The sequence below is a fragment of the Boeremia exigua genome (assembly GCF_020726555.1).
Source record: "Boeremia exigua strain MPI-SDFR-AT-0100 chromosome Unknown C7974scaffold_4, whole genome shotgun sequence".
Lineage (NCBI taxonomy): Eukaryota > Fungi > Ascomycota > Dothideomycetes > Pleosporales > Didymellaceae > Boeremia > Boeremia exigua.
In genome coordinates, this window is record NW_025763521.1 from 1,051,258 (window position 1) to 1,078,011 (window position 26,754).

General features: G+C 52.3%; 5 protein-coding genes across 5 annotated transcripts; 1 reads left to right on the top strand and 4 right to left on the bottom strand.

The window, feature by feature from the left end:
• Positions 1-2,313: 2,313 nt before the first annotated feature.
• C7974DRAFT_390213 (Dopey, N-terminal-domain-containing protein) lies at positions 2,314-8,214 on the bottom strand. Its single transcript, XM_046141454.1, has 5 exons — positions 8,018-8,214; positions 7,844-7,968; positions 7,637-7,786; positions 3,721-7,587; positions 2,314-3,671 (listed from the first exon to the last, which is right to left on the bottom strand). The coding sequence occupies exons 1-5, from the start codon at positions 8,115-8,117 to the stop codon at positions 2,379-2,381; spliced, it is 5,535 nt and encodes a 1,844-aa protein (XP_045998984.1). The 5' UTR covers positions 8,118-8,214; the 3' UTR covers positions 2,314-2,378.
• Positions 8,215-8,254: 40 nt separating this feature from the next.
• C7974DRAFT_148015 (uncharacterized protein) lies at positions 8,255-8,970 on the top strand. Its single transcript, XM_046135709.1, has 2 exons — positions 8,255-8,420; positions 8,467-8,970. The coding sequence occupies exons 1-2, from the start codon at positions 8,403-8,405 to the stop codon at positions 8,806-8,808; spliced, it is 360 nt and encodes a 119-aa protein (XP_045998985.1). The 5' UTR covers positions 8,255-8,402; the 3' UTR covers positions 8,809-8,970.
• A 1,630-nt stretch (positions 8,971-10,600) lies between these two features.
• C7974DRAFT_307777 (uncharacterized protein) lies at positions 10,601-12,445 on the bottom strand (the record flags this gene model as incomplete). The annotated part of the gene is made up of 2 exons (XM_046138145.1): positions 10,601-11,844; positions 12,235-12,445. The coding sequence occupies 2 exons, from the start codon at positions 12,443-12,445 to the stop codon at positions 10,601-10,603; spliced, it is 1,455 nt and encodes a 484-aa protein (XP_045998986.1).
• A 3,344-nt stretch (positions 12,446-15,789) lies between these two features.
• C7974DRAFT_308687 (uncharacterized protein) lies at positions 15,790-16,648 on the bottom strand (the record flags this gene model as incomplete). Its single annotated transcript, XM_046138185.1, has 2 exons — positions 15,790-15,849; positions 15,908-16,648. The coding sequence occupies 2 exons, from the start codon at positions 16,646-16,648 to the stop codon at positions 15,790-15,792; spliced, it is 801 nt and encodes a 266-aa protein (XP_045998987.1).
• Positions 16,649-22,937: 6,289 nt separating this feature from the next.
• On the bottom strand, positions 22,938-24,761 carry C7974DRAFT_332385 (Rhamnogalacturonase B, N-terminal-domain-containing protein). Its single transcript, XM_046139109.1, has 2 exons — positions 23,998-24,761; positions 22,938-23,944 (listed from the first exon to the last, which is right to left on the bottom strand). The coding sequence occupies exons 1-2, from the start codon at positions 24,689-24,691 to the stop codon at positions 22,995-22,997; spliced, it is 1,644 nt and encodes a 547-aa protein (XP_045998988.1). The 5' UTR covers positions 24,692-24,761; the 3' UTR covers positions 22,938-22,994.
• Between the last annotated feature and the right edge of the window lie 1,993 nt (positions 24,762-26,754).

Genomic DNA, 26,754 nt, shown 5'->3' on the forward strand with positions numbered 1-26,754 from the left:
GATGGTGATGCTGGTACCATGACCACAGCAATGGCAGAGCCTCTCCTGACCAGAGTCCCTAGTATCATGCACAACGGTATTCCTTCCACATCGCTACATTTGTGGAACGTATTCATGTAACGAGTCTTATGCACCAGTTGGGTCGCAAGTCTGCTCTGTGTCGCCCACGAGCCGCACATGCGGCCGACGAACCCACATTAACAGTACCTATATCCTTGAGATTACGGACTGCTCAAGGGACCAGAGAAAAAATTCCCGGAAAAGAAATCCATACATCGTAACAACGTCTGACCGAGCCGCTTATGAGGCATTTACAGCCATGGACATGCCGAGTGTACCGCACACGTGCCGTCTCATTCACATGCACAACCCCCAACGTCCATAGAGAGCCCGTCCTACACCCCAGCCATGAAAACCACAAGACCGAGTCAGAACCCCCGTTCCCGCTCTCACTTCCTCACCGTTTACAAGAGCCGGTCCCCAATCTACCCAGGCAACGGCGTGTCCGCTCGAGTTCGGCTCGACTCCGCGTGCTCTTCTCGGGCATTTACCGAACGAACCCCAGAATCGCGTCTGCGCTATCACATCTCACCACGTACGAGTGTTTGCGCGGCCAGTCCCTGCGCGAGACCCTCGGGTAAGCTACATGTGCAGCTGTAGTCGTATATATACGGAAAGTGTTCCTAGACCTGGGGAGGAATGGAGGGTGAGGCCGTGATGTGCGGGGTTTGCGCTGAAGGTTGCCGAATTTCGGTCTGGCCCTTCCGTTTCTGTTTGGAGTTGTTTGTGTTGTGGGAGTGGAACTTTGTTGTTGGGAGATGGAATTTAGATAGGCGGGGGTTGTACCGTGGCTTGGGTATGCTTGAGGCCCTTGGATATTACCGTGATCGGGACTGCAGTATGTCGTATAATGGATCGCAATGCTGTATTCACAGTAGTAAGAGGCCAAAGGATGCGTGCCATTGGTTGCGCTGCCCGCCGCATCTGCTGGCTTGTTTATGGTAAGGTCAACACGTTATCCTGGACGGATATGTGCTGTTTCATATCCCTCACATGCATCGGACTGAGGCCCTTCGATCAGGGTAAGTGAGCTTCTCAGACTTTTACTCTCGCATAGGGAGACATCAACAGTAGAAGAATCATGACGCTGACGCTTGAGCGACTTATCCTGAACCTGTAGGTTAAGGTCTGGAATCGAGACGTATGAAGAGCGCGGGCTGAGAGGCGGCAAATGCTTGTTGTCATAGGCGCCTTCTGTCTTGGGTCCGAAGTTGAAGTCCTCCTTGAATACTGCCTCGGGATTTGACCACTCCCGATTAACATCTAAGATTGTCTGTAGCCAGTCAGAAACAGCATTTGTTTCTTCATCTTCCTCGGTCTTTTGATGTTCCTCTAGGTTTGCTATCTCGTTCCGCTTTCGTACCTCTCCAATTTTCTGGTGCGCCTCTTGTTCCCGCTGCTCTCTCCGGCCCCGCCCGTATGATGCTCTGAGCTTCTTTGCGCTATCGTAATCGGATTGCCTAAGTGGACAAGGCACAAGAGATTTCTGACAGCTGTTCACATTTCTTTTGCCATGGAACATATCCTGCTCTTTCGCAGCTTCACGAATTCATGTACGATAGTATCTTTTAATTTTTGCTTTAGCGATCGTCAAAGTCTCCGTGCTATTCCGATTTCAATTTCAGATGAACATGGTTCGAAACCGCATGTTGGCTCTGGTGATCTATGTAGTGGCAGCGGAGAGGGTGACTTCGATAGCGGGTTTGTAAACCATCCTGGAAGCCTCGCAAGGGCCCATCTAGGCGATGAAGGTTTTTTCAAGGTTGACTCTCGTCCGTAAATGGGCATCTACCGCTCTCTAGAGGGGACTCACGCTCACACTCGCGGATGCGCTTGGTCAGATTCGTGGGACATCCCTGCTGAGAGTAAGCAGCGTATAATTCTGCAGATTCGTACTCTCTAGTCTTTCTGCTCGATAAATGAGGGAACCTTGCGTTTGGAGGGCGCAGAATGGGCACTCGTGGTGGCCCCACTACACTTAGGATATGATCTGCTTCTATTTAATCGTGAAAGATGGATGTTGATTTGCTTTAGCCCTTCGGCTCAACATGGCTCTTGCAGAGCGATATTGTTCGTCTGATCGCATAGTTATTTGTAGTATGAAAGCAGCGGGCGGTATGGGAAGCAAAACAAAGGGCTCAGCTCAGGAGCTTGTAACCCATCTTCGCCGCTCGCATGGCCTTACGGGATACCTAGATTAGTAACATGACTGACGTACCCATGCGTTAGTTGTAGGTTACACAAATCAAATTTCACTGCTGCATTGTCTGGAATCTCGTGCAGACGAAGTAAATTGTGCACTTCGAGTCTATCTACAATCAGCTCGCAGCGTCCCTCACCACACTCTCCCAGATGCCCTTCCAATCCGCCTCGCCGCCACCATACCGTGACTCGAATGCACCCATCGCCAAGTTTCCGAGGAATGGCCTGATTATCCGATCCATCAGCTCTGTCCTTGGCATCTCATACACAATGGCGCCCTCTTCCTCCTCCAGCGCGCGGATTAGAGGATCTAGGGAAAGCGTGCGCAGCGGCTCATCTTCATTAGATAGGTCTTGCGCCGCGGGTGTAATGAGTGGCGTCGACGATGTCTGGCTAAGTACCTCATTGATCTCGTCGGTGAGAGACTGCAAAGCGGGTGTTACTGAGGGTTTGTATACCGCGTCGATGGTGTCGGTGAGATAGAGCCACTCAATGAGTTGGAAGTCGTCTGGGTCGAGTACAACGAGCTCGTCGAGGAGTTTGCAGGCCTGGACTATGCCGGCGCTGGTGTATTGTTCCCTGTTGCTGACGTCTGGTAATAGCGATGATAGGCTAGAGGTCAGCTCGCCGTTCACGACTGGCCACACGGGTGCTAAGTGGATAGGTGATGTTTTGAGGACGACCGATCGTAGGAGAACGAAGACATCAGCGCGTGTGGCGGATGATGGTGATGACGATGGTGTCGCTGTAAGGAGTTCGACAATCTTCTCGAGGATCTGTGGGATGTTTGGTGTAAACGCGTCTTCTGGGCTGGCAAGGATGAGGAGCGAAATTCGCCGCAAAGAGGTTTGCGCTTTGCGGTCAGCTTCCTGCCGTGCAGATGAAGCACCGACGCCGAACATGATTCCGGCTGTTGTCGGGGCTGTCAGCCGTGATAGAAGCTCTGGCACCCGTTCTTTATCTGATTGCGTCCACTGCGAAAGTATCGGTAGCCATGAGTCCCGGATCAGATCGAGAGGTGTATTGAAGAACTTCGAATCATTGAAGGCGTCGTAGATGTCTTTCTTAAGTAGTTTGCTGCCCTGGGCGACCTTTGTCAACTGGTGGAGGAGATCGAGGGTGTTGGCGGATACATTTTCTGGAAACGCCTTCGCTCGAAATGTGGGGCCAATGACCGACGTAGAAATGTCTGAGACTATCTTCGTGACGCGATCTGTATCCGCAAGGACGATGGGCAGATTCGGCACGATAGACGTAAGTATAGCTACTACTTCGGAAGCCCTCTTCTGTGCACGAACGCTGTTCGTGCTCGAAAGTGTCTTTGCGTCCGATTTAGAGTGACTCGCATCCTGCGCGTATCCCATGGGGCGCGTCGTAAACGTCGCTGTTAAGATGCGTGCGAATATATCCTGACAAACTATTAGATCATCGACGGGACCCAGATTGGAGATGACATACCGCAAGTTCTCTCCTCATCTTCCGTTGCTCACCAAATGTTGTATTATCAACCTTTTGGCCAATCACAGCAGTGAACTCGAGTAGAGTTGGTAATATTTGTCGATGCGGCAGAGGGTTGGCCAGGACATCGCGCAAAAACAACGTACAATCCTGCCAGATCTCGTCCATTGCGTCGTCCTCGAGTGATCTAGTGTAGTCCACTAAAAATGCAACAAGATCCGTGTCAGACAGATCCGAGGTCAAGGTGGACATGCGGTTAGAATCCAATGCATTCGGATCTGTGCGGCTGTAAATGGCGTTAAAGATCGCTGGTATAGTGAGCTTCGGCCTCGATCCGTTCAGTACGTTGAGAAGACCCATGACGGCTGTTTCGTGCGCATCTTCTTGGTTTGTATGGGCCCAGGAAACTACCAGAGTCTCAAGGCATTCTAATGCTTCTGCAGCAAAGAGATGTTCGAGGAGACGTCGTGCTCGATTGCGCATACGCAACGAAGTATAACTAAAGGACGACGCCGATGTTGAATCCTGACGATCTTGTGCAAATCCGCCCCAAGACCAGATAGCGAAGCAAATGCGCACAGTATCTTGGAAGCATAATAAGACCGTGAGTCTACTATTAGCAGTTGGTGTCCTTGTCTGATTAGCTTCCGGTGCAAAAACGCCAGATACTACATTGCTGAAGAAGCCCTGAGGAACCTCAGGTGTTTTGTTGGCCGAGGCCTGTGTCTCTTGAATCATCAGGCGATCATGTGCCTTAGCAAGGATCTGCTCGAGACCGTTGATCAAAGAGACGAGCGTGGTTTCGGGCGAAAATCCGACGAGTGCCTCGTGTTTTGCAAAGGTAATCTTCAAAAGATCGAAGGTGTCATTGATCTCTTTGCAGAAGCATTCTACCAGAGGCAATAAACTCTCGAAAATGGTGTCGGCAAACATGGGCAAAACCTCGATGAGAAACTGCACCCAATCATCAAGTACAAGTCGACTGGAGGGGGACGAGAATCCGAACTTGAGGCACTCAATAAGCTGGGAAGGAGGCGGAACGGGTGGCGGTGCTTGATCCACTGAATCCCTGTTCAAGGCTAGCGAGAGCGTTGACCTTTGAGCGACATTTTGTGGCGGTCTTGATTCCTGTGACTTCTCTTCTGGGGGTTGAGTGACGCGTATGCGAAGAGAAGAGAGAATTGCACCCAGCAGGAGGCTTTGCAATGATGGTACTGCGGTCTTGAGTCTGACTATCAGCGGTACCTCAACTTCTAGGTCCCTCAAAGTTAGGGCGAATGGACTTTGGTAGATCTGCGAGATAATAGAAATGGCGATCCGGTGTAGCTCATGGATATGAGGTTCGAGGATCGCGTCTGCGATGCCAGCTTGGATAGACAAGGCACCAAGACACTTCCGAATGAGCCACTCCTGGAGAGACATTCGATGCTCCAAAGCCGTGTCCCATGTAACAGCTGTGTGCGCCAGAGTTGCCCAGGTGAGTTGTGAAGGTCGTTTCAGCATGTGAAAGATGTGTCCTAGGTAGTACAAGCATTCTCTGGTATCATCCTCGGCATTCGCTCTTGGTCTTAAGTTGGAAGTCTTGCTGGGGTTAAGCGACTCGATTGCTGCTAGACATTGCAGAGACTGGAGGTGCAGCGCCAATACTTCAAAGACTTTACCGAGTGTGGGAAGGTCGAGTAGCCAACTCTTTACAAAGGTCGCAGTCTCTGCGCCCTCTTCAGCCAAGGTATCCAGCAGCAAAAGCAAGGGTCTTGTCAAAACTGAATGAAACGTTGCTGGAGCCAGCGTAGGAGCCGGCAAAGACATCCCGCTTGGTCGTCGTGTCACACTTCCACGTTTCTCTGATTGAAGGCTAAGCTCATGCATAGTATGCGTCCAGAGCACTGCAAAGCGTCGACCGCAGTCTGGAATGAGCGTAGCCGTCGAAACATCCCGAATTTCTTTTGCAATCATCGCAGCGATGGCCGCTTCAATCAAGCGACCGGATGGTGAGATTGAGTGCAACTGCAGTACACAAAGAGTAGCTTCGACATGATACTTCGGCAATGTTGGTGATAGATAGTGCCATAAGCAGGCAAGTAGCTGATGCAAAAGTCCGGACAGAATCGACGGGGAGATGTATGGCTGTGAGAGGCGACCCACTTGTAATGCTACGAGGACGCCAGCGATCGCAACCAGGTGTGAGAAAGACACGGGCTTTACAGATGTGTATGTAGAGAGGGAGTCCTGGAGAACAGATGCAAAGTCGAAGTCGTCAATTGCGTCCAGGTTCTGAGTCTTGACGATTAAATTAGCCAAGATCTTTGATGGCATCTCGGGCGAATACGACCATCCATCTGCTTGGAGTGTGGCGAGTGTCATGTGTGAAGCCTGACGCAGGGCAATGCGACCGGCAAAAGCAGGTTCGTACAGTTGGTCCGTCGGCTCCAGTCCTGCTTGGGCGTCTTCGTAGAAGGCTGCTATCTGCTCCAGAACTTGGATCCTCGATACTTCCTCGGCCTTGCCTACTTGCGGCTCTTGCGAGGCTTGATCAGCTCTCAATGCCCGATCCGGTACACCTTGAACAAGGGACTCAGCTATTTCAAGAGCCAAGTCAATAACCTCAGCTTCGATAGCTAGCGAGTTGCGACGTTGTGAGATGTCGCCAAGGGAGGTCAGAGTAGCAACAATCATCAGTGGCATATGATGAAGCAGCATATCTTCTTCCTTGAGATTGAAGCGAGCAAGAACAAACTTCGCAAGCTTCATTTGCCGTAACGCCTCTTGGCTGGTTATTGATCCGTCTAGAGACGAAGTGACAAGATGAGTCAATTTGCCCCATATCAAGCCACTATCAACACCATCGAAGAATGCACTGGCACTTCGCATGACCTCGTCTACCTGTTCTTTCGATGCCTGTTCGCTATAGGTGTGAACACTCTGCAGCGCGGGTAGGAACAGCTCGGGCACAATCAAACCGCCGACTTCCCAGCGATCCATGAGCGACAAACAAACGCGAAATGGTCGTGCGCGCTCAGCGGGAGCCATTGTGCGTCGGTTGATCAATTTCAGTACACTCGTCGTCAATGCAGCCAGACCGTATCGGGAGAAGTAGGCTGCATGAATAGTGGACGGGTCAGCCGTCGTCTGATGTCGTTCCTGGGTAGGCGATTCAACACCGTCGCCAGCATCAGCAGCAGAAGGTTCTGGACCAAGAAACCACGCCCACAACCTGCGATTCAAGCTCATGTCTCTGCGCGATACTACGCTTGCTGCAGCGGCTACCAAGCGCTCTAGGTCTGCTTTGCTAATACTCTGCTGAAGAACAGGAGAGTCGAGCGGTAGGTGACTGACGATCAGGTCGAGGAAGCCTCTTTGAATCAGAAGTTGTGGGTCCGAGAGACCCGATTCGAAGCATCGTATCAACAAGCCCGGTTCTGGATGGACAGCTGCCTCAGCTTCGAGCGATAGACTTCCAGCCTGTTGTCCAAACCTGGGTAGTCGACGAGTCAGGAAGGCAAGTGCACCTTGCCGTCTCGAAGCGTTCGTAATGCTTGCAAGGAAGAAGCACTGCCAGAAATGAGACGCATGCCCGTTACTGCTTTTCGCATCTGCCATGTCATTCGTCTGATCCTGGACAGCGTTCCGTAGTTTATCGAGCGCCAACACCATACGCTCAAAGTCCTCGCTTGTCTCATCTTCAAGACCTGGCAGCAGAGACAGTATGACGGCTTTCAGGGCAGGTCTTAGCGCATCGCCGCTGAGTTTCAAGATGTGATTCTCGAAGATGGAGAGGAATAGCGGACGGACGGAGAGCGAGGCGAACGAGAGGGTCGTGGCAAGGCCTGGCAGGTAGAGGTTCAGGTCACGAGCAAGGGCATCTTCCTGGGCCAGTGGTCAGCGTCTGCCGACCTGGATTCTTTGATGTGCATACTCCAATGGTGGTGAAGATGTAAGCATAGACCTCGAGGACTTTCTGATGTACACCCGAAGGCAACGCTGGATTCAAGCACTGCGCTAATCGCAGTGCGACTGTATCGCTATGAGGTATGACAGGTGTCTCGGGTGGATGCGCCTGCAGGGCCTACACACAACAACGTATAAGCGTGCTATTATTTCAAAGTATCAAGGAGCAATTGACCTTCAGCAGGCGCCCAAGGAAAGAGATATAGTCGGCCCATTCCTGCTGCGCCGTGTCCCAGAGGGCGAGTGTTCGATCGACGCCGAGCGCATAACGCCGGAAAGACTTGTCCTTCTTGTACAAAGCTGACTTTGCGTCAGTCTAGGTTGCTATGGGAGAGCGTGCGTCGTGTACCGTCTTCTGCAGCGTTGCGCGTTGCTCGTGGTGCTGGTGAAGAGCGCCCCGAGCCTGGTGGTGAGAACAGCTGCAGGTTAGCAGCCGAATCAGCGGCCATGCTGAGTTTGGCAAGAGGTCAAGTATCCGTTCAGCGCGCCGCAGGCACGGGACATGTCGTTGCAATATAGCGCTCAATTGCCGGTTGCCTGCTGTCGCAAACCGGAGCTTCAGCGACACGAAGCAGTATCGGCAAATGTGAAACGCAACCGCCGACATGCGTCATCACATGCCGACAAATGCAGAAGGTGCGACCACCACTCCCATTCTCCAACACAGCACTTGCGCCTAAACCTCACCCATGATCTGAGTAACCTGGAGGGCTCCATGGCCCCCTACACCTGCCATGCAACCCACTCTCTCCGTATGATGCCTCCGCGAAGCCCACAGATGCCGCTAATCATCGTCAGGCTCCACGAGGCCAACATCCCGTTCAGCACAGCAACTGCTACGACCCTGTGTATGCCGCTCCTCCCCCAGAAGAAGAGCCACCACCCTCATATGACGCCGCGACCTACTCCCCGACCTCGCCCCTCCTCGTAGGACCTCCCCCCGACTATGGCGCCATTAGAGCCTACCTCGACCCGGACGAGTCCTCGGAGGCCAGCAGCGAGGTCGACGAGACCGAGCAATACTTTCCAGAACGCTTAGGCCAGGCTTTCTCTGTCTTAATGCTCGTGGGCATTTTGTGCATCTTTTGGAGCATTATAAATCAGCCTGATCCAGACAACTCCATGCACAGCTACATGTGACCACTCGCGCGACGCTTCAAGTGGACTCACAGCATCTCATCTACGAATGCCGGAGTCGGAACTTAGCGGATAAATTCGAAGGGAAATGGATGGTCGTGTTTTCGTGCATTACGCCAGCTACTGCAAGTGCAGCTATATCAGAACCCAGCTTTTGATGCGCCACCTTCTGAAAGTAAGTCATTCATTTAGGCGGCTGTGGAGTGTAAGCAAAGGCTGTGCGATAGCTGGACCCCTTGCGACACGACAACTGCTTGAGCTGGGCTCCCTCTTGAAGATTTTCGCCGATCTTGCAAGTGTATCATTGAGAACGGGTAGCAACGAAGCCTCGGATCAGCACCAAGTGCAGGTCACCGCTGTCACGCATGGTTACCATGGAAAATGCTCTTTGCAGGAACATGGCGCAGTCAACGCTAGTCTGCGGCCGATGCAGGCGCAGCAAGGAGTGTACAAGTCTTGCTAACGCATGGCCGAAGCCTCGCATATGCTAGCGCACTTCGCTATTGTCTCTCTATTATATCTCGATCAACCGATCGGTTACTTCTGTGAAGTGCAACAAATGGATGCAGCTTCATCAACACCAAACATCAGGCTAAACAATTAGTGTTGAATGTTTACCGTACGTGCATGCGGCGTCAGTCAGCCCTATCAGATTGCGCATGCTCGACATCCAGCAGTCGTTTGCGGAGGCACTCCGATCTCGCCGCATGTCAGCCGCCTGGGTGTTTAGCGCCTGTGCCGCACACGCCGTGATTGTGACCAAACTCACTTTCCAAGTCTTGGCTCTCCAGCGTACGTCAAAGCTTGTCATAACGAAGTCATCCCCGCTTTCGAAGTTTGCTTTGCAACACAGCGCCCGCGGCGTTGTCGATCTCGGTGTCCCCGAGCTGAGATCTGCGGTGTCCAAAGACTGTCTCGAAACTTGTTGATCATCAACGCCGGACTGTCCACCAAGTCGCGCCAGTCCCATCACCTGGGACTGAGCATTAACGGCGCGGCGCGCCATCCCGTAGCTCTTGCCGCTGCTTTGGGCCAGGCCACCATGATGGTCTACCGTTTTGGGCGTTGCTTGGTACTGAGGGTATTCGAGAGGGACTTCGTGCCGGCTTCCACAACAGCTCCTTGTGCCTGGGCGAGTGTTTGTAAAAAAGCTAATGCAAGCAATGGTTCCACCTACCAGTAGAGTCAGATCAACGGCTAGCAAGCGCCGTGGCTGTCACAGCTATCCGCGCCAGTTGCACTGCGCAGCAAAGTGGCAGCCATGCATACGAGAGAGAAGATAAACTTTGGGTGACGAATGATGCGTTCGCCGTGAAAACTCCGCTCCGGACATGCTCATTCGGTGTGGCATCAATACGAAGCGTTCACAGCGGTTGCGCTACGATGCAGTCACATCGTGGAGATGTTAGTCTACATCTGACCCAAGCTAACCCAGCGGATACGTATCCGTCTCCATCTCACCTTACACTGCACGACAGTCTGTCGGAATGTGACACGTGGCTTGCTTTATCATTTAGACTATCTTCGTGAGGGTATTTCGATGGAAATGCACAGTTTAGATCCAGCCTTGTCATGTGCGCGGAGTTTTGATGAATGAAGACTCCATGTCATGACCTAGTCAAGGAATGAGAATCAACTCACCTCATCTTGAGAAGAGGTTTGGACATTGTAAACGACTGCTTGTGTACGGAATATCCTATTCACGAAATTCGATTTACCATTATCGCACGATCACTCTACGTCAAGCTTGAATTGTATTAACACAATGACCCCTATCCCACTGCCCCATCATCTTCTACCTCTTTACATCTCTCTCACCAGGTGCCCGTCCCTTGCCCGGCGGCGGTCCCATCCTCCCCCAATACCCCGTTCGACCTTCAGCGTCCTTCTCCCCTCTACACTTCGGCTTTGCATGGTCCTCTAGATTGCCCATGGGCCAGATAGGAATAAAGCACACCTCCTCTTCGCCACACGTCCCGCAGTCTTTCCAGCTCGTCCACCCCAGCCACTCAACCAGCTCCTGCACCACCTCGACCGCGTGCTCAGCGTACACAGTCGAGAAGCCTGAGTGCGGCAGCGGCGACGACGCAATCGACCAACTCGTCAGCAGCGCATCGCAGATCCGCGTCGCCACAGCATGAGTCGCGCGGTGCCCCAGCGGCGTTAGCGAACTCGGTGGAATACTCAGCGCCGGCAGCGCAGGCACAAACTGCGCAACACAGCGCTCCGTCTCTCGCGCCGCATTGCGTGCCGACACATCAACAAAGGGCCGCAGAAGCTCCCCCAGGTACACCGCCAGCGCGGCCCCGTCCTCGCGAAACACCCTGTTCGTGGCGATGTAGTGCAGCGGCCCCGAGTACCGCGCTACCACCATGTCCGCCACGCCCTGCCAGTCGCGGCCCTCGCGAGCCTCCCAGTCCTTCCGCAGCACCAGCGCTGCCACGTCGTCTCTGGCCGCGCGCAACACCTCGGGCGCAACGTGCGTGAGCCGCGGCATCTTGACGTCCGAGCGCACGTCGTTGTCCCACAGACCCGCAGGCGCATACTCGAACACGCTGACGAAGTCGGCCGTATCGACGTGAACGCGCGCCCCGCCGATGCCGTGGTAGCGCGACGTGATCGCCTTGACGTACTCCCAGCCGCCGAGCATGGGCGCGCGACGAGAGGCCACGGACACGACATCAACGCGCTGGAGGTGTGCTTCAAAGTCGCACAGGATGATCTCGAAGCCGCCCTCGAGCCGAAGCACGCCGTCGATGCGTCCCCCCCATGTCGTGGATGCGAGTGAGCATAGCCCCTGGGCGCGCGCCATTTCGCCGCCCATGGGACCGTCGGGGTTGCTGGACGTTAGGTTCAACAGTAGGAGGTCCTGGGTGTCTAGCGTGCCATTGGAGGTTTTGCCTGCGCTGAGGCCATCGATGTAGAGCAGGCGGAGGTCGTGAACAGGCGCGTAGGTATGCAGGTGGCCCATGGGCGGGTCCTGAGGGGCAGGCATAGGCTCTTGAAGGGGCTGTTGGGAGTGTCGTTTTTGTGGAGATCCTGTCGGCGTACGGAAGGGAGGGGGCGAAGCAGGGAAGGCATGTTGGCGGTCGTGATGTGCAGGTAAGCTGTCTCGTTGGGCTGTGGGTGAGCCGTTGCGATATACAGGAGGCGGGCGGCGACGGTCAGAGCTCCATGGTCGTCTGTAATCTTTGAATGGATGCTTCTTGCGAGGGGGTGGCGGGTAGGGTCTGTAGATGTGACCTGGCGGCAGTGGAGGAGGGGGGCCATACTTGTGGTGTTTGCGCGGCCCTCGTTCGTGATCTCGTGGGGGAACGTCTGCTGTATCGTTACTTGGCTTGTGCTCGGGGGGCGGTGGTCGCTCATGTTCACGGTGTTCCCCATAAGCATGCCCCGGTGGCGGTCCATGGTGCCTCCAGTCCTCGACACGCGTCATGCCTTCTGAACCAGAGTCTCTATCGTCCGGTGGCCCTTCTCCTTTCCCAGGTGGAGGTCTCCCAGGTCCTCCACGTGGTCGCGCAAAGATTAGCGCATGCTCTGGTTCGAAAGCCAGCCACTGCATTCCCTTTACGAAGTCTGGGTCTGAAGTACCATGATACAACTGCGTGCCCTCAGGTACTGTCGCCAAGAATATCGACATTCCATTGTGGTTCAAGCTGCCTCCCCATTGTCGCATTGAGGAGTGTACTGCGTTGAAAACATGATTGGCATTGGAGACTGCGTGAGCGCTGGTACTGGCAAGAACTGGACTCGACAGCAGAAAAGGGAACAACAACAAAACGGATGCTTTGATGCGCATCTTGACTAAGCTGCGTGCGCGCTCCTCACGAACGTTGAAACGAGACAAAATAGAAACTTGATGCAATATGTAGATGATAGGGGAAATAGAGCGACATGGCGAGAGAACTTCAACCTACCTACGTGTGTGTATACGCGGCTCTCCGTGAGCTAGGTTCTCGCGATGTTTTTTCGAGCCTCACTTACGCGGCCTCATCTAGGCTGCTGCTTCTGTACACGTGCACTGATAAGATCGTTAGGATCTATTGGCTGAAGAGATCAGAGCGTATGAACTCCAAAGATCAAACATGCGACGTTGTACAAATGGTCGTTAGAAAGACTTCGGATTCTCTTGCATTGCAAACGAGAAAGTGCATGTTTGAACGACATGTGCTGAGTGCGGTCGGTCCGATCGATGTACGAGCGGGTACACATCCACTTGCATAGGATAGGCTCCGCGAAATGCTCAAAAGCGCGTCAAGCGCTTAAGCACAACCCAGATGGCTGTGCCGCATGCATGCATACATCTTGCAGACGAAGAGAGGGCGGAAAGAGGATTCGAAGCGAGGTGGCAATGAGCGCGTTTCGGAGTCAAGAGCAACGCTCATGCATCGTGCATCGAAACGGGATCATCGCAAATCAGATACAGCAGACTGCGCGACGTGACGATTGATTCCGGTTTAGTCCCCTTTACAACAAAGAACTGTCCCGGTGCCCGCTCGCAATGTGCCGTCTTGAGCCGTCTTCAATTTTCGTTGCTGTGGCTAAGGCTGCTAGACAGCAGACTGTGGAGCTTCAATATTGCACCACGCTGGTTTTGAGTCAGTTGTCGTTCGATGAACTCCATTGGTTCCAGAGCGTAAAGTCGTGGAAGGATTCCGCGCCAGCTCAATGCGGATGTGAGAGCCAACGGCATTATTGTGAGTCGTGGAGAATTCTGTTGGGTGTAGTCCAGCCTCGAGGATTGCGTGATAGGTGAATTCTCAGGTAGCAAAACAGTGAAGAAATTGTGGACTCGGGCCATAGTCGGGACATGAGTACACATTCACCATGTGTGCGTCTGGCTCCGAGGAGCTACCCAAAGTAAATGACACGGAGTACGTGCAGCCGAAACTCCTAGAGCGGTGTTGGCGGTACGCACTGGATGATGAAAGGGACGAAAACCTTGATAGGTCACCGGCTATGTGGTGTGTTGGTGTCGCTGATGCGCGTCATTTGAATCCGCTGGAGAGGACCGCCATCACATGGGAAGACCCAGTTCGCACTCCCTCCCCAAAACTGTTAGGCAACCGGCCCGAGCTCGTGGGAGTCGCGAATGCCACAAGGATCATCGCTCGCATTGGGGTAGGCTTTGGAAATTGCACCTACCATGGGGGCCAGGGTTGGTGGGTGGAAGGGGACAGCGCAAAGTGGGGGGAAGTGGGTGCTGGCGTCCGCCCGACTGATGCGCCCAGAGATCGTCTCGTTAGAGGCACCATTTCACCGCACTAACGCTTAGATTGCCGAGTTAGTCAGTCACGAGCAAGCCCAGGACCCGGGGCAAAGGCGCCAGTGTCGAGAGACAGCATGCATGATGCAGGCACTTGGATACCGAACACAATATGACAGCTGTAACCTGAGGCGGATGGAGAATTCCGTATTCTAGCAACAACTGCACGTGTATCCTCAATAAAGATCTCTGTAGGTGGTGGATCTCGCACGATGGTTCCTATTCAGGCATACACGGCGTAGCGTAACCACTGCCACGGGCTCTGGCGACCCTGGTGATTGTGCCAGACAATTATCGGCCGCCGAGGGCCGCATCAACGGCGCAATCATAGCGATGGCAGGATTCCCGCCCGGCACAGACGCCGTCGAGCTTAAATCTAAAATCGGCTGCGCAGCCATGCCGCCTCTCTGTCTGCACATGAGAGGTCGCTGGCCGTCAATGATGTAGTTGTGCATTTTGAGCAGCAGGGACGCCCAGCCACCTCAATGGGCAAAACAAACACTAGTTCCAAGCAAAGATTGGCTATGCATCATGAGTGTGGCACAGATTCGCGGGATGGACCCGTTTGGGCGTTTGCCTTGCATGCGAGCAGACCCAACGGACCTTATCCAACGTAATATTCCTTCCGATGCGGTGTGGAGTAGATCTGACTGTGTTGTTATGCTGTTCTGTCTTATTGCAAAATGGCCTATCTTCCATAGCCACCACCATCACAAGTAAACTGCACTGCCCATGGTCTATGGAGCAAACCGCTCCACCAGACGGGAAGACACTCCACGATGCTCGTTACGATGACCTGCTCCAAGCGGCAAGCGCTTGTGCGCGTCTGTGTGTTCTCGTATGATGGCGGGCGGGCCGGCGGTCCCCTTGGTTCGCAGAACACTTCTGCTTTGACCACCCAAACCGGTGAGCTTGACGGAGCAGCACGCAGCGGCATGCAGGCACCGCGGAAACACACACCGGGATTGTGATTCGCCAGGGGAACCCTCCACTTGGAGCATGGCAATTGCAGGGTCTCGACCAGTCAAGTGTTGGGTGGAGCCCATGTCAAGTCAGCCTTGTTCGTAGAAATAAGGCCCCCAGCTAGTAGTTTGTGGGTCTTACACCAAAGACCAATAACGGAAAAGATCATCCGGCATAGCTGGTTTCGGCATGGATTTTGGCTGTGCGAATGCCGGTACGAAGGGCATCGTCATAGTTGAGAGCATTCGAAGACCGGCCGTCGCCGAATGCACAATAATAATCATGGCGATGTTGCAATGTGAAAGCTGTCAGGGGTATGAGACGGAGACGACAAGGAGAAGCGATTGAACATAGAACGGAACAACAAGACTTTGGGCTAGCTAATCTAGGCAGCAGCGCCGCTGTATGCACCCATCTTCATCTTGTCCCAACAGAGTCTATTGAATGTATGGATGTACAACATCTCCACAAAAATGATGTGAACGCCGTGTATGCAAATGCAAAATGTGCAGCTATCCGAGGACTGCGGGTATACAATCGAGCGAATGTAAGATGATGAAAAGCGAGGGTATCTTGAATCGTAAAAGGGTGGTAGACCGGCTACAAGGCGTAATGGTCGTTGTGAAGTCGAAAGTCGCAGCTGGAGAAGTCTATGCGGTAATGGCTAAGCTGACTCAATAGTGATAGCCCAGTCAATCAGCCAGAGTCGAAATGTAAGAGGTGCATCTGTCCTGCAGCATCGTGCTCAAGCTTTGCTACGATGCTGCCGATGACTTTCGAGAAGCCTTGTGGTGTATCCTCTTAACGTGGTCTCTCTGTGGAACATGGTTAGCGCAGATCTCGGCCAAACGTAGGAAATGATCAAGGTCGTACCATATTGTCGACTCGACTGAAAACCCTGTCGCACCCGGCCCAGTCGCACAGAACACCGGGATTGTGCTTGGCCTCGTGTCGTGCCAGGTCTTTCTTGCTTGAGAAACCTCCACCAGTAGCTTGAGGGCATTCCGCGTGCCTACAGAAGAAGTTCTTGCTGTGCCTCTTGTGGTGCTTACGAAGGTCGCATCCTCGGGTAAATACTGCTCTTGATGTGCATCCTGGATAAGCGCACGACCACGTTCCGTTCTTGTTAGGAAAGCCATAGGCTCGAAGGTCTGGTGAGCTCGGAGACAAAGATCGCGGTGGTGTTCTTTCTGAGTGAGCACTTGATGTGAGTCCGGGATTGCCAGAGGATGAGGCCGAGTGTGACCTTGATGTTCGCGGGCCTGCGAAAGATTGAGAGAGGAGGTTTGTATCAGGTGCGAGAACGGGACCAGCGGTCATGTTTGTAAATGATGGGTACGAGTACGATGAGACTGGCGGCATCGGCATCGCTTGAGAAGGCCACGGGCTATGTTGCGGGTATGGAGAGTTCATGATTGGCCTGTACTGCGGGTGCGCGTAGATGGGCCCGTTGCTTGGGAGAGTAGTCGGTACGGCGTGTGTCATCTGATGGAGGGGTGGTGACGAGTACATGATGTTCGGTGGTGATTGACATGTACTAAAGGGCGACATGGCGCCCATGTTGTCTTCTGGTGCGAGTAGAACCATGTCTACTTCCGGTGAGTAGTATGACATGATCATGTAAGCGACTTGGAGGGGGTTGATGAGTGTGTGTTAGGTGTGGGTTGTGACAGTACAGGATGAGGAAAGCTGCCGGTCTTAAGATGGCCGCCAACCGAAGTATATGTGGGTTGGATTGTCGTGTGAGAGTGGGCCAGTGCGTCCAGACGGAAATCCTAGTGAAGTGAGAACGGTCGAGTCTCTGGCACAGACCCAGTATACAGGGAAGCGGATTCCCAGCAACTAGTCCGGGATGTAAAGCTCTAGTCTGTGAGCGTTTCAGGGGCCTCTCCGCAAAATAAGGCTGAAGCCCTTGGGCTTGTCGCAGCAAGTGGCGGGTAGTGGCGGTGTCTGCAATGTCTTGCAATGCCTGGTACAAGATGGGTCCGTGAGACTGAGCCTAATCACCAAGATAGAAATCGGCGGGAACAGCTAACTGGATTGTCAACGTTACCCACAGTAGATCTGGGGCGCAGACAGCAGCTCCAGCACTTGTATGTCAGAGAGGTGAGCATCATCTCACCCAGATTGCATACATCGATAAATAGAATCAGAGCTAGTTACGATCATCCAAGTGGGTAAGTCGACTAACGCTTGTTGCGCTGGCTTCTCAACTCGTTACCGCCCAAGGCTGCTGCCTCCTGGTTGAGAAGGTGCATAACCCGTTCACAAGTGCGGGCGCTCGAGTGAGCCTTGGGGCGGGTGAGTGGTGCCAGGCCCTACTCTAGCGCTGGTCGCTCCTGCGGCTTACCGGGGTTGGTTTTCTGGAAGGAAAGCTTCAGTCAGTGAGCATACTCGCTTGGGACGATTGGTTTGCATGTTCACGCCCCTGTCAGCGCACGCACTAGCGAATCAGCGATGCAGTGATACCAGAAGCCTCGCCGTCTCCCACATCGCGAAGGATTTAGTCTCCGAATACAACGTTGTCAGGCGTGGCACCCCAGCGCAGCCATTGAGCGTCCTAGCTGACCTGCGAGACTGTATCATAGGCGCCTGCGCATGAGGGATGAGGGGCACCAGCCTCAGCTTCCAGTGCTGCGGCTTTGGATGTGATAGACGGTCGATCGCAGCATGGCGAACGCAGTGTCGGTGTGTGCGTGCGGGTGCGAGCTTGGGCGCTGGGTCGCTAAGTCCGGTCGCATGTCGCGCGATGCCGTGTGCCGGTGAGAAGTGGTTCATTCCCGGTGGAGATTGAGCGTCAGTGCGTCGAGCTAAGAATAGGTGCAGCGACGAAAGCAGCCCTGCTTCTAACCTCCTCCAGAGCCATCACGTTCTGAGTCAGAGTCGTTTCAACTGTCGCGACATTTTTCAACTGGTATTCCGTCCCGTCGATGTCGAGTCTGCCTAGTGTTGCTATGCACTCATTCCACCGAAGACCGGCCGTCTCGCAATGAGTGCCAAGACGGCTGCCAGTGAATTCAGATTGCAAACCAACAAACAACGTCAAGTCACTCGAGTCGTCACATTTGTTGTGCGCAGGGCAAGAGCGCGAAGGAAGAAACATGGCCAACCAACGAGCTTTCGTTGGACCTCCTCAAATAACTCTACCCTGCTCAGTCAATCCAATGAGTGCTTTGCACCAGAGACGTGCCGTGATCGCCGTATACAAGTTATCTGAGCGAAAGCAGCAGCAGCAGCAACGTCACCGTCCATTATGTCATTAGCTCCATTATGGAGCTCGTTGGATTTGTGCTGGACAAGTTACCACTGTCTCTAACAACGTCATTAATGTCGCTTCGACTCAGTGATGTTTAGTGCACTGTGAGTTCAGGTCCAAGCCCTCAAGTGCGCAACTTCGGCGACGGGGGGTCTCCTTCTCAGTGTGTGCTTAATGCGTATGGCCTAACTGAGTACCTCCTAGGCGCCTCGCTCATCTCATGTTAGATGCACTGACGAGTGGCTTCCTGCTGTGAGGAATCAGTCGGTGACTGGTCGACAACTGGATGGGATCAATCTTTGAGACTCTCGCAGAGCGAATTAAGCCATTGCTCATCATGAACTGCGGATTCTACTTGTTGGGCATGCGCAATAATCACGCCCTGATACCTGGGGGCGTCGGCAGCGTGACATCCATACGCTCTTCACGCCAACTGCTGGCTTACACCGTGTCATTGGCTCTACGGTCACCGTTAAGCGCTTTCAAAAACGCATCTAAACTTGTAGTACGCTGCACGCGGCAACAGTCGCACTCAACTCCTAGCTCAGGCCGGCAGCTGAAGCGGACGTTTGAAACGGCTGTGGAATATCTGAACCCAGCATCAAGATGTAATTACCTCTCATGCACTCAGCTGTATTTCCTATGCCGCACTCGGCTCCCGTCTACACCGAATCCCCCGACTTAGCCCGCACGCAGAGTCAGTCTCACTCCACAATGATCAGTATCGAACACTGGAAGGGACTGCGCCAGCAAAAAAGCTTTGACCTGCATCTGAACCTCTTAAATTACTCCCTACAAGTGTTTGCTACATGTTCGCGTTGTAGCAGACCCTAGTGAAATTCATCGTCATATCTGGGACACTACGGCAACTGTGGCGAGCATGTTCAAGCCACATCAATGTCATCCGCTGCCGACTATCGGCGAAGGCATGAAGCTCCGTGGAGGGGTGCCCAATCAAAAATAATCAAGACAGAAGTCGGAGATGGTAAAAGTTTGGAATCGAGTTCAAGTCGGACAGCCGCAGCTGTCGGACGCCTAACGAGCTTCAGCCCCAGACAATCGGAGCGGAGCTTATGGCGCAGCCCCATCCTCCGGTGGAGCTCATTGCCACGACTCCGCGAGCATCATCCAGGACACAGTAAGTCGGCCTTGGTCTGGACAATAGCAGGCCATCCGCTCTTGAGAGAGGCCTGCCATTGTTGTTTTGCAATTCCCCACTTCTCGACCAGACACTTGTCTGAGAAATATAGATGAAGGACAGTCCAGTACCTGGCACTGCGCAGCATTTGGACCCAACGTAATCGGAATCATTGCTGAGCTCAGGCACTTCAAGATTAATCCTATCAGCAGCTTGCAGCTGAGGCCATTGTCGAGGAAAGATCTCGCTTGACCTTGCAAAGCACTTGGTTTGTTGCGGGTCTAAGAAGATCACAGGAGCTTGAGCTTAGATTCACTAAGGCTTTTGGCAGTCAGACCCACCATCTTGAAGCGCGGCGAGTGCACTACCCGCAAGCCTCATTCTCCTAGCCGCGACACCATATACTCTCAACCAGATACTTGGGTCACTCGAAGAGTGATCTGCGCTTCTCCTTCTAGAAGGAATTACGCGACCCTAAGCGCAGGTTTACCTCCCTACCATAGCAATGTGGAGACCAAATGTCGCTTTTCGGTGATTCCGGCTTCTTCGACCAGAGTCAGGTCTCGCGGGCCAAGAGATGGCTTCAGCAGATCGGCTCATTTATCCATACCACAATTCTACAACGATCTTGCTACAGCGTCAATACCTGTCAGGACCCAGTGCTCGATCCGACGCTATCATCATCTCCACCTACTAGTCTGTGTGAATGGCTTGTAATAGTGCAGGAAGAGATGTACAGGGTCCATACGTTACGGGTTAACCAGTGACCTCAGTGCTGTTGAGACTCTGGTCATGCTCAGCGCCACCGGTGAGGGAGGAAGTTCAGGCGAGCAGACATGAGCAGAAAATTTGTCAGACATGCGCTTCCAGCCATACTGAGGAGCCATTCGTCCTAATATCGTAAGGAGAAGATGCGGAAACTGATCTCCTTTTGCGCGGTGAGCTTTTCGATGGATCGCTGAGACGGTACATGGCTCATGGTTGTCGGTCGATGTTTCGTCGAATCCCTCCACCGGTTTTGACGATAACAGGTGACCGAAGTCATACACTTTCACGACCCAGTGCAACCAGACCACGTCCCAATACGCTTTGTTGTGCGTATGAAGGCTGTCATATCGTTTCTAAGCCACTCTGAAAGGCTGTCATGAGTGTAGCGTCCCAGACGACGGAGATTACACCAAACTCCTCCTTTTCAGCGTCGCTTACCACCTTTCTCCTGAGTATATCACACAGAGGTGTGGTTTGCGGTGAAGTGTGTAGAAGGCCTGCTTTACGCTCAATGAAACGGAGCCAGACTCTGCTTATGCAGTTGGCTACCAGCTCTTTCTTCGTCGTACGAAGCTCCTTCTTAATGACTGTGAGCTCGCTCTCGTCTACCAAGGGATCTCAAAGGTTGTCGCTGAAGCTCTCGAGTCCACCTCTTTCACTGTTGAGCAGATCCAATACCCTCTGGTGGTTCGCGTTCCATGATTAGCAAGAAACTGACAGAAGATTCGCTCAGAGAGTCTTTCGATACCCAGCCAGATCTGGTCGCTACGAACTTCCACGCTATACGCCGTATCACTTGGACGGATGCCCGAAAGGCCACGGCCTTGCTATGTGTTACCACACATCTATAACTGATCCAAGGTTTGGGTGGCTCTCATATCCTACACGCGTCAGTCAGTACGCATACGCGTGAGATTTTGTTGGAACATTCCGCCAGTCCCCCAGAAGATATTGGCGTTACCGATTTTTGGATCTCATGCGACGACTCTCAAGGGTGAATCGCCATTGTATGATGACTTTACTCTCTGCTCTTAGGCCATTGCAGAAATGAGGGGTGAGATACAAGAGCCAGAAGTGGTGTGTACTCGTCACTTTTTGCAGATACTTCTCAGGCTCGTCAGGTCATTTCCAACTGTATGAAAGTACAGTCATGACCCGCGATACATATGATACGAGTTGATACCTTCAAAGAAAGAATTCCGACTGGTGGCTAGTATAAAATTTAGTGTTTATCGAGTGCCTGCTAATGATAAATTGCTATGTCGCTACGTCCTCGCAGAAGGTCTTGCGGTTTTGTGTCATTCTTATTACATCAGATACGTAGCACTAGAAACCAGAATATAAAGTCCCTAGGACTTGATGCTCCATTTGTGAGCAAATCTTAGAAAAAGTCCTACGGGACGTAAGTTCATCCTCGTATATCCATAGGGCAAGTGCTGGCAAGCACAAGGTCTCGATCATACGCGCTCAACTGAACACTTAAACCAGGTAGGATTACTCTGGAAGACACTCGCCAGCATATCAGTTTACACGCAGTTATGGCACCTTGATATACCCGGATCACATTGGGTACGCGAATGGCATTGAAACTTCCTGGCACGATGCTAGATACAACGGAGACCCGGAGTCCGGTTGCAGTAAGATCTCATACGTCCACAGTGTTGCTTGTGGGGAGAACTCGGAATTTCCCAAGATACCTTCGCATTCCGAAAACCATGCTGACTGCCGTCGGAGTTATGTTTCCGGAAACAATATTATCCTCGCTGCAGCTCGCATTGTAGCATCTGGCTACACTAAGTGGGCATGCTAGCGTTGTAGGTGATTCCTTGAAACGTCAACAGGGGGATCTGACTACTAAGATACCGCGAGCATTGATGGCAGGAGCTGCTCTAGAGTCTGGAATCTATAACATCGTAGTCTAAGAAGAGTGTAGCTACCAAGGTCACTCTTCTTACTGAAGGATGGACCTGTGCTTTCAATAAGATATTGTCTAGGTCTCTACGATAAACTAGAACGGTCATAATAATCAACGCTAAAAGGCTAGATGTCGCGGGCACGTTGACATGCACATATAATAAGCTTGTAATACTATACTTAGGCAACTGATAGTATCTATCAGTGTCTATCTAACTTTAGATACCTAGAAGTCTAGATTTTATATAGAAAATATATGTAGGTTCTACAACTAAAATAAGCGTGGGTATCCAGCGCCGTTTTGATTAACCGCACCGTCTCGCCAGGCCTCGTCACCAGGGTGAACTTTTACTGCAAACTCTTCCACCCAGTTGATGGATGTTTGCGAATGCCCGCACAACATCGCAATTGCTTTGTGAGCTAGTTCTTCATTGAAATACGTCTAGAAACATTCCACAACCCATACATCAATGCCGACTTCTGTGGGTACAAAGCCGTGTGGAAGATTGCTCGACGATATTTGATCGCCTACGGCTGGGGGTCTTTCGATGATCAGAGATACACTTTCAATCCGCGTTGGTTCCAATCGTTCTCTTCGCTGACAAAGAACATCCAGAGACTCGTATATGCTAAGGAAATTCGATTTGCGTCGTGCATGCTGCGGGCCAGGATAGAGTGGTCAAACTTAGCCCTCGACTTCAGGTCTCTCCACTAATTTGGCTGGTTTAATGTTTGTCAAGTTCAAGAGTGATGATGTGTTATCTCATTGATAGCTTTTGAAGGGGAAAAATGCTAAAAGAAGTGGTTTATGCACAGTGGCCAAGTATGTGGCCTTCAAATATATACAGAAGAAGATGAGAGCCGTATCGCAAGGACACCCCCTCTTACACGGCAACCATATCAAGAGCATCAAAGCTGACACCGCCACTCAAGTATCCCGTCGCAGTCTTACCAGTGATCACGTCGATCTTCAATATCTGGTACTCCCTCGCACTCTTCAACCACGCACTAGCCGGCACTGTGTACTCATACACCTGGTTGTTGCCTCGGTAGGTGCCAACAGTCAAACTTCTAGTATCGCCCTGGAGCTTCTGCGACTGCAGTGGCGCAGCCCAGCTGTTGACATTGATAGCAGGACGACCACCTGCGAGGCCTTCCGTCACACCGATCCTGATCTTGAAGCTCTTGGTGAGCTGATCGTCCGTCAGGCGGAAGTACACGAGGTAGCCGCTATTGACGTCCTTCCACATGTAACCGGGGAACTGGTTCGCATTGCTGGTGCCGATAATGTAGTTGCCGGTCTTCCAGTTAGCGAGGCGGCCGTCAGAGGGATGCATGTATGTGGGCTTCATGGGGGTGTCTTCGAAGTTGAGGAAGCCCTTGGGCGAGCCGTCCCACTCTCCGATACGCCAGACGACGGCGGCGTCTTGAGGATCGGCGCAGGTGATAGTGTTCTTTGTCGCTGTGGAGCCAGCGGCGATTGTGACAGTGCTTGTGTGGACTTCGAGCTCGTTCTTGTACACGTTCAAGGTATATGTGCCAGGCAGAGCCTTCTCGATCCTCCAAGCACCGTTTGCTCCGGCTGTGGTCCAGTACTGGGCAGCGTTATTTTTCATGCCGATAACGTATTGCTGGCCGTTCTTCATGTTTGCCAGTCCGACACCAGCAACGGCTCCGCGCTGGCTAGTGGGCACCCATCCGTCGATTCCAAGGCCGTCGAACCAGTCCCAGTTGGCCTTGCGGGCGAACAGGTTTCCGTTAGGTGCAGCGCCGCTGTCAGTAAAGTGCAGAACACTTGGGCCTTGCAAGCCCAAGCGCATAACATCAGTGTGACCTAAGCAGAGTGTCAGTTTCGAGGGAATAAGGGGGATCGTGGGGGCCTCTTACCCATGTTGTAATGGTAGATGTCGTACAGATCTGGTCCGCCCGATCCACCGCGCCTGACCAAGCTCCTGAAGAATGGTCCACCGGAAGCCTTCTCGTGATTTGACCTGATCAAGTACATTCCCACGTTATTGTTTGTGTAGCCGACATAGTCGTAGTCGATAGTTCGCCCATACTTGTAGCCAGAGTAATGCTTGCTGTAAGTGTGCTTGCCGACCGTGTTGACATCGCCGGCTTCAATGACTGCCGCGTTATTCGGGATCCAGTCGGTGTCGGTGTCAACATTATTGGTGAAGATGTTTGGTGGAATGCGGACAATGTAACGCGAGACAGTCACGCTTGTGTCGACTTTGTTCATGAAAATGTACACGTTCGGGTTGCCATAACGGAAGACAAGATCATGCTTGAGAGTCCCGTACTTGATGTTGACTTTTATGACGTTGGGGCTCGCGATTTGTCTAATCGTGACCGTGGATGCACCCAATCCTGATTCGACGTGGGAGTACTTGCCAGCCTGACCACTGTACTCGACACCACGGTATTTGATCGATGTCATGTCACCATTCGTCTTGCTAACCTTCACCACAAGATTGGCATTTGTGTCGATAACGTAGTTCTTGCCATCGTCGGTGTAGCCCCAAGCTGCTAGGACCGCAGCGGGAGCTAGAAGGAAAGAAGTGAGAGAGATGAGCTTCATATTCAAAGAGTGTGATGCCAAAACTGGTCAACGGAAAGAACAAATGGAGAGGCCCTGACTGAGTTTCCACAGCCTTGACTTGAGAAAGGAAACGATCTGCCTAGAAACACTCCTCTTATATCCCTTTCACCCCATGCTCACGATCCCTTTCTCTCGGTATACCCATGCCGTTCAGATTGCTGCACGAGGCTGTGGCTGCTGAAAATGGTATTCGCCTTACCCAAACTGCTTATTTTCCGGTTCGAATCGCGGACGGCCCATCGAAGGATGCCCACTTGAGTAAATCCCATGTCGCGCGACAAGCCAACACCATCCGTCCTTTCATTTGACATCTATGTTCGGTAGGTGGAACATCCCGCGGAAGTTTTCTGATTGGTCAACCGAGTCATGATGTTTCATAAAAGGCATGTGGAGATCACAGGATCTACAGGGATCTTGATCCTTCTTACCACCCTCTAGTCTAGTTCCCGTATACAGAACGGTCTTCTGAGCCATCTCCTTGATGGCGTGGGTTTGCGAACCCGAGCTTTGATGGCCCAGAACTATTGCCTTATATATATACCACTGACAAGCTTTCGGAGCACCAATTCATCAGTGTCCGCGGAACCGGCAAAGCACCGAACGTGCTGTGCTAGCAGTGGCAACGGCATGACGGTTTCTTGAGAGAAAGATCCAAAAAGAATCTATAACCCAATACGTGCCCGCGCTGGCAACAATACGGACCATACCGTTGGTGCATCGAGGATTGGCTAGGCGAACAAGGTGTGTGCTTGCAATTCGGTGAACACCAAAATCAAGCCGAGAGCTTCCGCATCTAATCGGAACAAGTCTTTACGTGATAGCCTCTTTGTATCTGGGCACCGGGTCGCAAGTATAACAGCTAATGTCGTGTTATCGGCCCTGAGAAGCTTCTCTTAAGAAGTCAATATCTTTCGGAGTCTTCATCGGTGGCTTTGGACTAGTAACAATATACAGCCCTTCCATATCGGCCCTTGATCTCAACCAATATAGAACCCTGCACGTAGCACTACTATGCAAATAAGAGGTAGTAGTACTTTTTAGGACACGAGACCCCGACTCATCCGAGACAGTTACGCTGCAGATGAACTGGCGATGTCAGGAATCAACCATCTTGAGGTATTAATAGGAAAAATCCATAACGTGCGCACCAATCTGTCCAGCTATCGTAGTACCAAGAGCAATAGAGACATAATGCAAGCTGAAGTATCACATGAATCTACAAGTAGGAAATCTCTTTAATACAAGCAAAAAGCCATTGTTCTGGTACTTATATCTGTAATGTACTATTAAAATGTATAGCAAGAGCATGATCTCTGTACTTGCGGCATCGCTTGGCGTCACCACCTCTGCCCTTCCCAGTCCTACAAAAGAAACTATTTTCAGCAACCCAGTCGACAAACGTCAACCCCAAACAGCCCTGTTGAGCACCTCCATTTGTCCAGTCCATTTGAGGGTCGCTGTGTAGCTACCACTATCTCTCCTAGCCTAACTCCTTCTCCAGATACTTTTCTGCGCCGTCTCCTCTAGCGAGATGACGCTCTGTGCCCGGGCTGTGGAGACGAGTCCTCTTCAACTCCGCTGCCAGGTCGTGGAGGAAAGCGTTCGGATAGATATCCGGTCCATACATCAAAGGAACAATGTAAGCGTACATGTCCACAAGCAAGCGGTGCATGGGACATCCTGACAGTGTTCCATCGTACACGGTACGAATACAGGTTAGACTTGCTGGTGAACAGAATCTGTAGTAGTTCCCACAGCGTGACTTCCAATCAATGTTCATGAATGCCTCGATGATAGCGTTCTTCGCATGAGTATCCTCGACTCTCTCTGCGAAGATGTGAGTTTGGCTTGACGCGCCTGCTCTTCAAGCTCCGTAATCGGCGAGGGGACTGTATCAGGCTCGATAGCCAAAGGCAGTCGATAGACGCACTGGAGATACAGCTCTACCGTGTCACTTTCGTCCTCGGGTAGCTTGATGGTGCTCTCCTCTGCTTCCTTCCAAGCACCTGATAGCGCTTTCTTGAAGAAGAGCGAATGTGAGG

What these genes read in the sequence shown, in the direction of transcription:
- C7974DRAFT_390213 (XM_046141454.1), bottom strand. Translation starts at nt 8,117, where the DNA reads ATGGCCGCTGATTCGGCTGCTAACCTGCAGCTGTTCTCACCACCAGGC. An exon ending in TCCTTGGGCGCCTGCTGAAG is followed by an intron (nt 7,787 to 7,843) that starts GTCAATTGCTCC and finishes TGTTGTGTGTAG; the next exon opens with GCCCTGCAGGCGCATCCACC. An exon ending in AGATGAGGAGAGAACTTGCG is followed by an intron (nt 3,672 to 3,720) that starts GTATGTCATCTC and finishes ATAGTTTGTCAG; the next exon opens with GATATATTCGCACGCATCTT.
- C7974DRAFT_332385 (XM_046139109.1), bottom strand. Translation starts at nt 24,691, where the DNA reads ATGAAGCTCATCTCTCTCACTTCTTTCCTTCTAGCTCCCGCTGCGGTC. An exon ending in CATCTACCATTACAACATGG is followed by an intron (nt 23,945 to 23,997) that starts GTAAGAGGCCCC and finishes CACTCTGCTTAG; the next exon opens with GTCACACTGATGTTATGCGC.